General features: G+C 45.8%; 1 protein-coding gene across 1 annotated transcript in view; it reads right to left on the bottom strand.

Moving 5' to 3' along the window:
- The window catches only part of LOC132475894 (calsequestrin-1-like), a 16,860-nt gene extending 3,964 nt beyond the window's left edge, over positions 1–12,896 (bottom strand). The window contains 4 exon segments of the mRNA XM_060077273.1: positions 84–177; positions 3,192–3,236; positions 12,665–12,730; positions 12,732–12,896. Of these exon segments, the coding sequence (XP_059933256.1) occupies positions 84–177; positions 3,192–3,236; positions 12,665–12,730; positions 12,732–12,896 (370 nt within the window).
- Positions 12,897–13,814: the final 918 nt, after the last annotated feature.

The following is a 13,814-nucleotide window of genomic DNA, read 5'->3' on the forward strand; positions in this document are numbered from 1 at the left end:
TATTGATAGTATATAAACAAATGATATATATTTTTTCAATCGAGAGACGAAACAAGGTGTCGTCTTCAAACAGTCAGGCTTACCAAGCGACTTGGCCACGGACTTCTCCTTCTTAGCATCCAACAGTGCAAAACCAATGTCCTCATCCTTCAGGTCTTCCAGAACCTGGGCGGCGAGCTGGAGGGAGCGAGGGGGCATGGAGTGAGTAACACTGATAACAGGCCGGGTAAGAAGAGTAAGGTGTAGATCATGTTAATACATTGTGATAGTGTTTTTTTTAATCATTTTTTAGCCATTTTGTTGTTTCATATATGTATTTGCATGCGTAGATTTTGTATGTAGATCTGAATATTTCATTTATATTTTATATGTTTATCTATTTTACTTCTTTTTTATTCTCCATTTCCTACTTTTTTTTAAAAAAATCCTTCCCTTTAATTTGTGACTCCTTTTGTAAAATAAAAAAATATTTAGGAATAATAAGGTACTCCAGTACTCCAGCACTGGGTTATTATTATACTGACCGTCTTATAATTGCAATGAGAATTGAGTGCTTCGGATTCATGTGTCTCGTCTAGTTCTTCAGAGACTGCAACTCGGTAAAAGGCTGCGAATAAACCAGTCTTGACTTGGACACTGATGAAATCAAGTCCTCTCTTTGTACCCAAACCACATATCTATCCTGAACTGAATGTGGATAGATATGTCTCATATTCACCCTAACCCCTGGCATTCCGGCTCAAATCCAAGGCCTTAAAAGCGAAAGCCCTTGGACTGCTGCCTTGCACTTTCTAAATCGGAGTGAAACCCAAGCCCATGATTGACATGATACATAACCAATGTGAAACCAGAGCTGATGATTGACAGCTCTCATAGCCAATGTGGGAGGAGGAGCACTAGAGGGGCTTAACTCGAGCCGGCAACGTCCAGTGAGAGAGACGCAGCGACAGGTGTTGTGCGAAAGTGAAGACGGGCGCTCCCAGAGTTAGCAAACTTAAAATCTACTCAAGCTTCTAAGCACAGACATGTGGACACACACACACACACACACACACACACACACACACACACACACACACACACACACACACACACACACACACACACACACACACACACACACACACACACACACACACACACACACACACACACACACACGCATAAACACACATACACACCTACACAGGGGGCGTAGCTTGGGCCGGGGCTTCCGGGGCGGGGCCCTGGGGGTCCGGGGGGGCCCGGCCGCGTGGGCCCCGCCACACAGTCAGGGTGGCTTATATATTTTATCTTCCTCTGCCTTAATGTATGTAATTTGGTTACAGTAGTGATATTTTGGCCAGGAATAAAAAAGTATATACAATCGCACTAAGGCTATTTAATTTATTTTCTTTTAGTTTCAACATTTACAAAAGAATGGGGCCTGCTGGGAAATCTGTTCGACCAATCACTGTGATGTTTTGAGTGTACATACAACGTCCCTACATGATACTCCCGTATACCACAATGCAATGCGGTCGTGTTTTTCCGAAGGAGAAGAAGCTGATTAATCGCGAAAACGAATACATTTAATGATGGAGTCTCTGTCTTCGTTTAGAAACGTCAACAATTTATTTGGAATCTAACATAGAAAATGTAACATTCAAAATTAATTAAAAAAAACTTGAACAAGGAAATGTAACATTCAACATCAATCCAACCTCCAGCTTTCCTCGTGAGTGCCCGGATTGTTTACATGATGTGGGCCCATCTGTCTGCGTCACACAAATACCCGGCGCATTTACTGACGCACATGACATTTAAAAATGTACAGCGTAGTGTCCGAATCCTCGTTTGTTCGTTCCCTATATAGTGCACTATATCATGAACACTATATAGGGAATAGTGAGTGAGTGTATTAGCAAACGACTTCGAACAGAGCTAGTATCTCCAACTCTAACATATTGTTAAAAGCTAAGCCATACCATTGCAATGTTTTGCAAGCTAAAAAGTGGTACTAAAAAACGTAAAGAGAAGAAAGACCTGGCGCGCAATTCGAAATGTTTGCACAGCGTTTTTCCTGTACCTCACCATACCAGTGACAGTAGCCACGGCAGAGCGGTCATTTTCCAAGCTCAAATTGATAAAGACTTCTCTAAGGAGCGCCATGGCACAGTAGCGATTGAGTGTATTGGCCATACTCTCAATCGAGAATGAAAGAGCAAGGAAATTGGATTTCACCTCTAACAAGTTTGCTGAACAGAAGGCACGCAGAGTTAACTTCTGAACGGGTAAGAGCAGTTGTTATTTTATTATTGGTTATGGCCGCTGTGCCATGTAGGAGTATGTTACCATTGGCCATTTTGTAGTTGCCAATGTAGTTGTGTGGTCAGCTGAATGGAGTATTCATGTTTTGTTTTTGATAGTAGGCAGTGTGTTGCAAATACAGTGTACGTGGTCCTAATAATGTTTCCGTGATTTTGACGTGTGATCTAGGGATGCTAAGTCTCTGTCCATGGTTCTGATGATGATTTTGCGTTCTCGTTGTGGCGGCTGTTGGCTTAGGCCCTATGGGGGAGTGGATGCATGCGTGCGTGCGTGTGTGTGTGCGTCGGGGGGGGGCCCAGCACGATCTTGCCCCGAGGCCTAGCACAACTAAACTACGCCACTGCACACACACTCATATACACACACACACACACACACACACACACACACACACACACACACACACACACACACACAACACACCTACACAAATACATACACACACACAGGTCTTGCTCACTTTCCCTATGCAAACTATCCTCGCGTCCTCAGAAGTTACCCTGTACTCGATCTGAACCGACGTCTCCCCTCTGCCATCAATACCGTATTGATGTTATGGTATCTTAACGGCGCCCACGGGGGTTAGGGGTCCCGAAGTCCTCCCCAGTGGTCCCACCCTGCCACAGCACACACAGTAAACACAAGGGACAGCACCGCAGCCAAAGCCGCTGCCTTAAAGTTAACAACACCCAAAACGCAGCGCGGTCCTCGGAAGGGACCGGCCCGTTTGGGCGTGGTTCTTCTGGTCCTGTGGCCGTGCTGGGAGGGTTCAAACCACTGGAGGACTTACAACGGGAGGGGGGGGGAGGGGGGGGGTTGGAGCCATCAGAACCCTAGGCAGCCCACAGCGTTAGCGAGACATACGACAGAACCGCACATACCTTAAAGATAAGGGATGCCTGGGTGATGGACAACTGTAAGGGAAGGTCATAGGTCATTGTCACATTGTCATGGCATCGGGATGAAGACTGCATAGAGTCAGTGGGACTCAGCTGGATGTGTGCAGGTAGCGTGGCGAGGTGTTTCGGCTCCTATCCGGAAGGTTTGGTTCCATTATCAGCCTCGCTTTGGGATATCATCGTTGAGAAAAATGGCATAACCCCCTTGAACCCCTTAACCTCCTTAAAAATACTTTGAAATAAAATATTAATCTGGCATTTTTCCATAAAGGGGGGGAATGTACAAATGGTTAAGTGTGTGTCCAAACGGCAGGACACAACGTTATTCCGGTCATTCGGTTAGTCAGCAGAACTCAACGGTCTATAATCAAATGTATTATGAGTTCAGTGACTGCCCCCCCCCCAACCCAATTGGACAGACAGAGTATCAATGATGTCATGATTTTTGGGACAGCTTGCATTCCAAGCAACTTGATCAAATAAAAACAATTCTTATGGTAGAAGAACATTGGTTCCCATGGCAACTGTGTACGGTTTGTGATTACAGTAGATGCTAAAAATGTCAAAGGGCAGGCAATATAGTAACTGTCTCTCTCTCTCTCTGCCTGTCTCCTTATCATTATCTCACCCATCCCTCATTTCTATCCGTCAATCTCTCCTGTCTCTCTCCCCCATCACCTCTCCGCTTCCAACCGTCTCTCCTATTTCTCTCCCTCCTATCCATGTCTCTCTCTCCTTACATTTGTCCTGCGTGCTCTCTCTCCTTCCATCTCTTTTTACCTTCCCTCTCTCGCCCTCTCACATCCTCTCACATCCTCTCACATCCTCTCCCATCCTCTCCCCTTCCATCTCCATCTCCATCTCCATCTCCATCTCTCACTCTCTCTCTCTCTCTCTCTCTCTCTCTCTCTCTCTCTCTCTCTCTCTCTCTCTCTCTCTCTCTCTCTCTCTCTCTCTCTACTTTTATCTCTCTAGCCTAGCCTGTTAAATGAATCATGGTTGTGGTTACCCTTTCGGACCCTGAAAGTCAGCCTGTTACATATCAAAACGTTCTGACTCGGGCCCTGTAAGTGGCGGCTATTAGAACAGTAGGCTGCGCTAATAATCCGTCATCTTTCTGCAGCAGTTGGAGCACGCTCCGACCCATAGTGATTATTTTTGTAAATACATGTCATTAAGGAGCAGTTCAGCTTAGGGTCAAACACCCTAACCAGTACACTGTTTTCTCCCCCAGATACAGGATGAAAAGCTAGGTTACCCAAATAATTATATTCTCAATTACTGCCTCAGGCTAGTTTCAAAAGCTCTTCAAGATCTGAAGGTTGCTAAACAAAGTATGCAAGATAGGGAAGATTATAGAGAATGTTTTGGAAGTTTGACCGTTTGAATTAGTGTCTTATAGACGCCCTACTGGCACTCAAGCTGGCGATCAAGCAAGCATCGGGGACACAAGTGTTTTGATACCATCTGTGGTTGAGTCACTTTGACATACCCCCGTTTTGTGCCAAACACAAGAAAACAGACCCGAACTGTCCCTTCGTGTTCATAACGCACTTTGGCAGACTTCGGTCTCCCACATTCAAAATGCCTAAAGGTGCCACTTGCCACTAAAGGTGAAGATTAATAAACAAAGTTTCCCAACTTAGCCACATCCGCTGCGGGTATACAGACACTATAGCGATGTAGCCGTGGTTAGCAATAAGGATAGCATCATGAGCGGGGGTAGTGCTAGGGCTGTGGTGAGCATTTTGTTGGTAGCTAGCTTTAGAGCTGATCTGTTTAGCATGATGGTTATTATTTGGTTAGGGTCCATGACACTCACGTCAAAAAGGCCTCAATAACTTTTTCAAATGATAATATTTTATCACCAGGTGTGTGGTTGATTACTCATCACAAGCAAATCAGTCCATTTGTGATTTCGCAAATGGGTCTATCCACCATTGGTCAATAAATGAAGTCCTGCCTCCCAGCAGGTACTGATCCCCAGGGATGGGACTCTGTTAGGGTTAGTAAATCCCCGTTGGTCCCCATCAATCTATAACACACCTGGGTGGATATCACCACTTGCGTCATCACACATTAATATTGCTTATAATGTCTAATCAACTCACACCTGTTGGTAAAATAGGAGTGTGTGTGCCCTGTAATGTGTAGTTGTCAATAGGGAGATGTTTTCTAATCAAAAACAGTGGAACCTTCTCGAGGGGGACGGAGACGCAGACACGGCACCATCGCGCCACCCTTTACCCCCATGTCCCCCCTGCCGTTGCTGAACTCGTGCCTGCACATCCAGAATTGTCTTCAATCCCTCCCCCTCTCTACATGGGTACACTGAGTTACCAGCTCAACTCCCACCTCCAGCTGTAGATATCAGAGGTCAATCTTTAATACAAGCAGGCCAGTATCAGGACGTGGTGGTTTGTCGGAGGAGATAAATTTAGCCGTGGCACAGGCGGACCTCCGTTCCTATTGGCCGCTGACAGACTGATGGGCCGTGTTGGAGCACACGTCCGTGGCTCGGAGGGCGAGAGCTGTAAGAACAGACCTAGCGCCTTATAAACAGAACACAAGATTGGATCCATCAGGCTCTCCTCATGCTTTGCAGCCCAAGGCGGACAGGGACTTATTTCCCGGATGCCAAACGCAAGTTCTTTCCTCTGGCTGAATGCCCCCCAACACTTCTTCACGTCTTCAGACAGTTTGGTGATGAAATAAACAAAAAAGCGCTGCAATAGATGGTGTTCATTTCCAGGGGCAAATGTCCTCCTTAGCAGGGGAGGGATCCACTGCCCTCAGGGGTCGAGGAAGAACGTTGTGTTGGAGCGAACTGCATAGTAGAGATTTGGTTGAACGACAAAAGGCTGCATGGGAGACGCTGCGCAATATGCTTGATGTACTGTCATCACATCCGATAAAAGATAATGACAAATATTTTCTTATGCCTATCAAGAGGATATGTTTCAGATGAAAGGTTTGAGCTCTGTGAAATATGGTTCAATCTGATAGAAATTACCATTTGAGAGTTAGAGTTACACTTTGGGGACTGCCGGTTTAGATACTTCCAAATCACAAACAGATAGGTAAAGAGTTAATTACAAAACACATATATCCCAAGCGAAGAGAGATTTAAGAGTATCAGACCATTTTGGCTCAGTCTCCATTTTGGCTCTTCACAAACGAACATCTCTGTGTCTAAACTTGGGCAATATCAAAGGAGAGGTTGTTCTGTTATATTGCAAGTCAGCTCGGCTTTGATTGGGTCGTAGGTACGAGGCCACAAGCTGTTAATTAATTAGCACGACCTTGCATGGATATTGCTTTTTTGTAACAGTTCCGCAAGTGTTTACACTAATTACTAATAATACATTATAATTGGTTGTTTGATTGGATAATTTATCTGGTTCCGTCCACACATATAGTGCCACAACCTTACTGGGACTGGACTGTTGCCAAGTAACACGTAAACATGTTCCTGCCCAGCCTTCTACCTTTTGTAGGTCTACACGTTACAGCAGGTCAGCAACTTTGCATCGTGTACATTTATGTATGTTTAAAAAGAAAAAGAAATTGGTTGGAAATCACTGGAAATTACTTTGCTGGCATGTGTGATTCGGTCAATTTAAAAGCTTTGTAAGATCATTTAACGTCTAAGCTGTCGTAAACCCTTTTGTCGATGCAAGCATTGCCTCAAAAACAGATAGGATTAGCTCTCTAAAAATGTAAGCTAATTTCCTAGATGCAAACGAGGAAGGATTTTATTTCTTATGTCATCCAATAATTACAAATATCTTGAAGCAATCAATATATTTATATTTATTACTGTCAGTTAGAATTGTATTAATATAGAAATGATGACAATTCATCAATCATTACTTTGTCATCAACCTTCAGCACATAGCGCACATCAATATTCAGAGCTTTGTTCAAAAAACCTTTTCAGGAATAAATTAGTTTTGGCAAGACTGTCTCTCTCTCTCTCTCTCTCTCTCTCTCTCTCTCTCTCTTTCTCTTTCTCTTTCTCTTTCTCTTTCTCTTCTCTCTCTCTCTCTCTCTCTCTCTCTCTCTCTCTCTCTCTTTCTCTTTCTCTTTCTCTCTCTCTCTCTCTCTTCTCTCTCTCTCTCTCTCTCTCTCTCTCTCTCTCTCTCTCTCTCTCTCTCTCTCTCTCTCTCTCTCTCTCTCTCTCTCTCTCTCCAAAAAGATCCCTGCTCTTCTCCACCAATGGAAGTTGAGAACGTGTTGGTTAGCGGTTACCACGGCGACGTATTGACCTTTCCCGCTCTCCCCCCCTCTCTCTCCATGGGGACTGAAGAGAGAGAGATCGGAATAATAACTGGAGAATGCAAGTGACTCTTAAAGATAAAATCTTTTACATATTAGAGATGAGAGCTTGGGTCAAGTGTGAGCTACGTAGCAACATTTGATTTTCATATCCCTTAATCTACAAAAATGAGATGTGTTCATTGCAATGAATTAACTGGTGAACTGCATTTCGCTTAACTCTTATGTTGACATTCAAAGATGGTGATCTTTAAACTTTATTCCGAACCTTTTCCTTATCAGTAGTTTGCTAACAGGTGTTGCTAGTCTTTGCTTATCTTCACTAACCCACCGAGCTGATGGCTAACTGACTCCTAGCATATGTGCAAACGTACAGAAGCTTACGAGAGAGATTTAGGAAGGAGGCGTCTGGAGCACTACCAGTTTAGGCCCCGGTACAGCATGGAGGCTAATGTAGCATTCCTTGCACACATGCTAAGAGTGTTTAAGTGGGAAGGGAAGGAAACAAACACCGTAAGGAGAGCTGGGGGTTGGGTGTTTGATTTATGGGCACAGCATGTTTCCAGTATGACCAAAAGGTCAGAGTTCAAAATGAGATGACAGGATGAGGGACATCTAATCTCCTGACGCATCTCTCCTTCCTTCATTTTTGGGTTCTCAAATATTTGCTGTTGCCAAGGGTTGCCTTGAGAAAGAAGGGCGAATCACTGTTTGTCATTTATCCCAATTGAATGTAATATTTATATTAAAAAATGTGGTTGTTGGTGTGCACATTTTGTGTACTGTGTGAAGAACATTGAATTTATCATACACTCAATAAGGTTGGATTTGACAGAGCGAGATAAAGAAGAGGGGATGATAACGTGAACATCTTTAAGATTTAGAAACGTGGTTTATTAACGAGCACGTTAATATTACGGATTAGTGATGTGATCATGATGTTCCCCCTTTACAGAGTGATAGGCCAGGGAGAATAAACAGTAAGAGGTAGGGTTACGGTTAGCTGGAGTCTCAGTCTCAGCCTACTGCCAGCTTGTAGGAGGACAGAGCGTCCCGTTCAGGTCTGGTGAACTGAATTCAATTTCTTGTTTTAACCTCAAACACACTTTTCCATTCCTCTGAGTCTCTCAGTCTTTCCGTCTCTCTCGTTCAGTCTTCTCTTACTCTCTCACACTCCCGCACATTTACATTATCTCACCGTCCGACACACACACACAAATGACACACACACTGGGGGATACACACAATCCCATAAATAGAGTATATTTATACATCAACAATTGAGAAAATGTGCAATGTGAAACACTATCAGTGGGTCTCAAACAACCAAAATTCCTGGCGAGCCAATCAGAGACAGGCCACCCGCCACAAGTGTATCAGGGAGCCAATGGCTGTCCAGGCTCATGGGCCCTGACATGGTTTTCAGCCACACAGCACATAGTATTCTCAGACAGAGAAACCCCCCCCCCCCCCGCCAAACCGAAGATGACTCTGTTGAAGGGTCAAAGGTCAAATTTTAGATATATTCTGCAGTCACTTCCAATCTGCTGTGAGTGGAAGATTGTGCTGAGTGTGTGTGTGTTTTTGTGTGTATGTGCGTGTTAGCGTGGGTGTGAGCCTGTGTGTACAGTATGTGTGTATGCATATGAGGGTTATAAACTCACCGCAATTAGCTAGTGTTCCATTTTCAATTCGAATCAGATTGGTTAGCCTCAGACACACTCACCCACACACACGCACACAGATAGGGCACACACACGCACACGTATAAGCACAAACACACACAAACAACCACGAAGACACCCATACACACAAACACACACAGACACACATACACATGCACATGCACGTCCACACACACACACAAACATACACATTGTTGACAAGACCACACAAACAATCTTTGGTTGCGACAAAAACAATTACGTTTCAATTCCTTTGATCCTTTAATAATTCACAAATCCCGCTACATGACAGGAAATGACTCGCTATTTTGAGCTGCGCTCTCCCAAGAACTCAATTCTGATTGGCCAAAAGGTTTAGCCAGCCAGCCTTTGTTTGCATGTATGACTTTGTGTGTGTGTTCTCTATGTGTGTTTGTTCTCTATGTGTGTGTATTCTATATGTGTGTCTTTTCTCTATGTGTGTCTGTCTGTTCACTTTGTGTGTCTGGTCTCTATGTCTGTGTGTGTGTGTGTGTTCTCTATGTGTGTTTGTTGTCTATGTGTGTCTTTTCTTTATTTGTGTATGTTCTATATATGTGTCTGTTCTCTATATGTGTACACATCTTTATCTGTATGCGTGTTCATGCTACATCCATATGTCTAGTGTGTATCTATATCTATGTTTCTCTACGGGTGAAGGTATCTATATCTGTATGCGTGTTCATGGTACATCCATATGTCTAGTGTGTATCTATATCTATGTTTCTCTACGGGTGAAGGTATCTATATCTGCATGTGTGTGTGTGTGTGTGTGTGTGTGTGTGTGTGTGTGTGTGTGTGTGTGTGTGTGTGTGTGTGTGTGTGTGTGTGTGTGTGTGTGTGTGTGTGTGTGTGTGTGTGTGTGTGTGTGTGTGTGTGTGTGTGTCGTATGTCTTCATGGGTATCTATAGATGCTGCAGTAAGGACCAGAAAGGGCCCTGAATCCCTCCCTGTGCCTTGCTCAGCAGGCACAGAGAGGTCTTGGTCTATTTCCAGAGGTGACTCTGTGCCGGCCAGCGACAGCCACACCAAGCGGTTGTAAGGGGAAACCGCTATGCTTACGGTGCTGTTTTGATACCCCGCCCCTATCTAGAACACCCCAGGGCTGATCATGTCTCTGGGGGAGGGCTGCTCATGGTTGAATTCGGGGTTGGAGACTTAAAGCTCTGATCAAGCTTGGAACCCATTCATTTTCTAGTTCAGTTAAAATACATTAAAGCTCAAATTCGGGTTCTGATTCGGCTCAGGCATTGAAGTTGAACATTTTTACTTTGTTTGAAGGACACTGAAGTAGTAATTGTAATTCAGTTTAGACAATTATGTTATTCTAATTGGGTTCGAATTCTAATTAGGTTTTAAAAAGCACGGAACATTCTAAACCGATTCTAAGACTTTTTAATGAACACCTGAAGGTTTTAAACTCATTGTGGTCATCCATTGTACTGATATCGAAGGTTATTAATGGCTTGCTGAATACTGCACAAATGGCCTTTCTGTCCAGATATTGCCCCGGCTAGCAGTGTAAATGATGTAAGCAGCAGGACATTTCTGGGTACCAGGGCCTTGCTCAGATCAAGTGACCCTCCAACTATTCCTGACTCTGAAGGTCACCACACCCAGCCTACCCCCTCCATCCTACACTTTCCTTCTCCTGCGTTGAACAGGAACCCCTTTTGTTGTTATATTTTCCGCATAATTACATATGTCCCATCTTAAAACACCACTTTCAGAAACTCATTGAAAAACATATTTGCACTGTGAGAAATGTAAAAAACAAGAATAGATAGAATGTTGGAACCATCCACATCAATATCTTTAAGACATGTACAGCTTTGCAAAACCATGTGAAGGCGATGCATACAGGCACTTGCGACAATATTCTTAATATTTTCTTCTCAATTGATCCCACTTCAGAATGCAGCTTTCAGTAACTCATTGGATCATATTTGCACTGGGAGGAATGCCCAAAAGAGCAAAAAATAATCGGTAGCAATAATTATGCTGCCGTATTGTGCTGTGAGATCTTTTAATGATATTAATATTTGTGTGAGCCAATGATTATGCTGCCACGTGCCAGTGGTGGCATGCGTGCCTAGGGTTGCCGACCACTGCCTTACACTCATCCACACAAACTAGAATTCCAGCCGTTATTTCGACTTTCTTATCTTGCCATTAGAGATTGAAGAGAGAGTGGGACGGAATGCACTTAGAATGTAGCTAGGTGGAATCCCTGGGAGTAGAACAGGAATAGGTTTGTTCTGTAGAGATGTTGAGCAATGTTCCAGCGTCCCTGCCAGGTATTTTCAAAACATTTGATGTGGTTAATGTCATCACTGTGGTAAGAGAAAATGGAGCTGTCCAAGAATGAAGGCAAACATAATTACAATGGAATGGAAGTTATGTGTGGAAGATATATTAGTGAGCTCTAAGGTTTGCAGCATCTCTCTCTCTTTAATAAGGACACCAGCTTCAAAGTGCTCGTCTGTTATTTAACGGCAAACACTTTCACTCTCACTTCTTGATAAGAATGATGACTTTGTCCCAGCCTAGTGCGCATCACTCCTCCGGAATTCCCCAAGACAAGATCAATCCCTCACAGATAAGCCACCAAAATAGCCAGCCCTGCATCCTCTTCCTCCGACCTGATGCCAAGGCCTAAAAAAAAAAAAGTTTGGTTCCTGTTGGTTGTCAGTTGAGGTCATGGGTAGGTAGGGAATTTATTTTATTTTTTTATTTTATTTTTCCAGCGGCAGCGAATGATAGGTAGGTTGTTTTCATTTAAAAACGAGAAAATTCGCTCATCCTTGTACAGAATGAAGAGGTGCTGTACCAAAACGTGATTATAGTTTTTTTTTATTTTTAAAGCTCATAAAATAATTTGGGTCGCACATAAATTGACAGGGTCGGTCGGAAACCGGAACCAAACAAACAATTTTTTTAGCACAATCTATCGTCACTGCTCCGTTCCAGCTCCTCATCATAACTTCTCCTTCACACCCCTCCCCAACCGTCCCTCCACCCTCCAACAAAAACAACCTCCACCGGCTCGACTCTGACCTCCCAACCCCGGTGCCAAACACTCTACCTGACACCTCTGCCACCTGCCAAACCCCCGACCGGAGGTGGTCAACTAGGGTTGTTTGGCATGGGTCTGTCGGGGGAGAGCCAAACCTCTACCACGGAGGCGGCCATTACCAGGGGTGCTGTGCAAAGGTAGAGCTATGGTTGGACATTGACGCAACGCAATGACAACGCAGTCGCCCTCGACGCGGTCGCCTTGACGCAATCGCCTTGACACAATCGTGAACCTGCTTTGGTTCTTTGCCGGGTTCACGTCAGCGGACCAATCACAGCCCCTGTTACCGCGTCGCCTCGACGGGCTCCATAACCCCCCTTTGTGTCGCGTCGACGTGCAACCATAACTCAGGCTTAATCCATGCAGGGCGCGGCCGTGCACCCACCTCCAGGGGCCAGCTCCTCGATCTGCAGCTGCTTGGCGGCGGTGCGGCTGCCGTCCACGTTGCGGTGGTAGTACAGCACCTATCACGTCGTAGCGCTTCATCACAGACTTGTAGTTCTTGGCGCTCAGGTGGTGCACGCGGTCGTGCCCGTCGTACTCGGAGCACCTCCAGGCCCATCTCGCCCAGGGCGGTGGCCCCAGCGAGAGCACCACCACCCCCACGGTCAGCAGCCAGCTCCACCTCATCGCGGCGCCGCTTCCTTGCTCTTTCGGACTGAGGCCGCTCCCCTCGGGGTCGGAGCCTCGGAGGCAAGGGTGGGAAAGGTGTGGGAAGGGGGGATTCGAAGCAAGCCGGCCGAGGGTGGGTCGTGGTGTCGAGGGGGGGAGGGGGGCGGGGGTGGTGGTGGTGGTCGGTCGGGCGGAGAGGCAGCAGGTCGGGGCTAAAGATAGCTTCCGGAAAGGCCCGCACACAGGAGCACAGACTGGGACTCCCGGGGCCGAAGAGGGGGTTGTTGTGGAGAGCGGGCGGCGTCGGCGTCTTCTGCTGGTGCTCCCGTGGAGAGAAGAGCGGGTCGCAGTGCGGGGCCTCGCCTTTAACCATACCCCGAAAAAAAACAGAAAGAGGGTACGACCACGCCACTGGTGGACCGCGGCGGGAGGGGGTGTGTGTGTGTGTTGAAGTGGGCCGGGCGGTTGGGGCTGGGGGAGGGGGGGGTCATATGGGTTGGGGGGGGTCTGGTGTCATAGTGCTAGTTTCAGAGACAGCTGAAAGGGTGGAACGGACGGTGGGGAGAAGGGGGAGAGGGATGGGAGGGAGGGGGGGGAGAGGGGGAGGGCACAGGCTGGGGAGGGGGTCCCTAAATAGGGCGTCATAGGGTGACGATACCATCGTTGACATGGGAGGAGTTATCTTTAGGTTGCCACCTGTTGGCCACAGAGAGAGAGAGAGAGAGAGAGAGAGAGAGAGAGAGAGAGAGAGAGAGAGAGAGAGAGAGAGAGAGAGAGAGAGAGAGAGAGAGAGAGAGAGAGAGAGAGAGAGAGAGACGATAGAGAGAGAGAGAGAGAGAGAGAGAGAGGGGGGGGACGATAGAGAGAGAGAGGGGGACGATAGAGAGGGAGAGTAGAGGCAGAGAGAAAGGGGAGAATAAGGGAGAAAAAGATCTA

This window comes from Gadus macrocephalus, chromosome 17, assembly GCF_031168955.1.
Source record: "Gadus macrocephalus chromosome 17, ASM3116895v1".
NCBI lineage: Eukaryota > Metazoa > Chordata > Actinopteri > Gadiformes > Gadidae > Gadus > Gadus macrocephalus.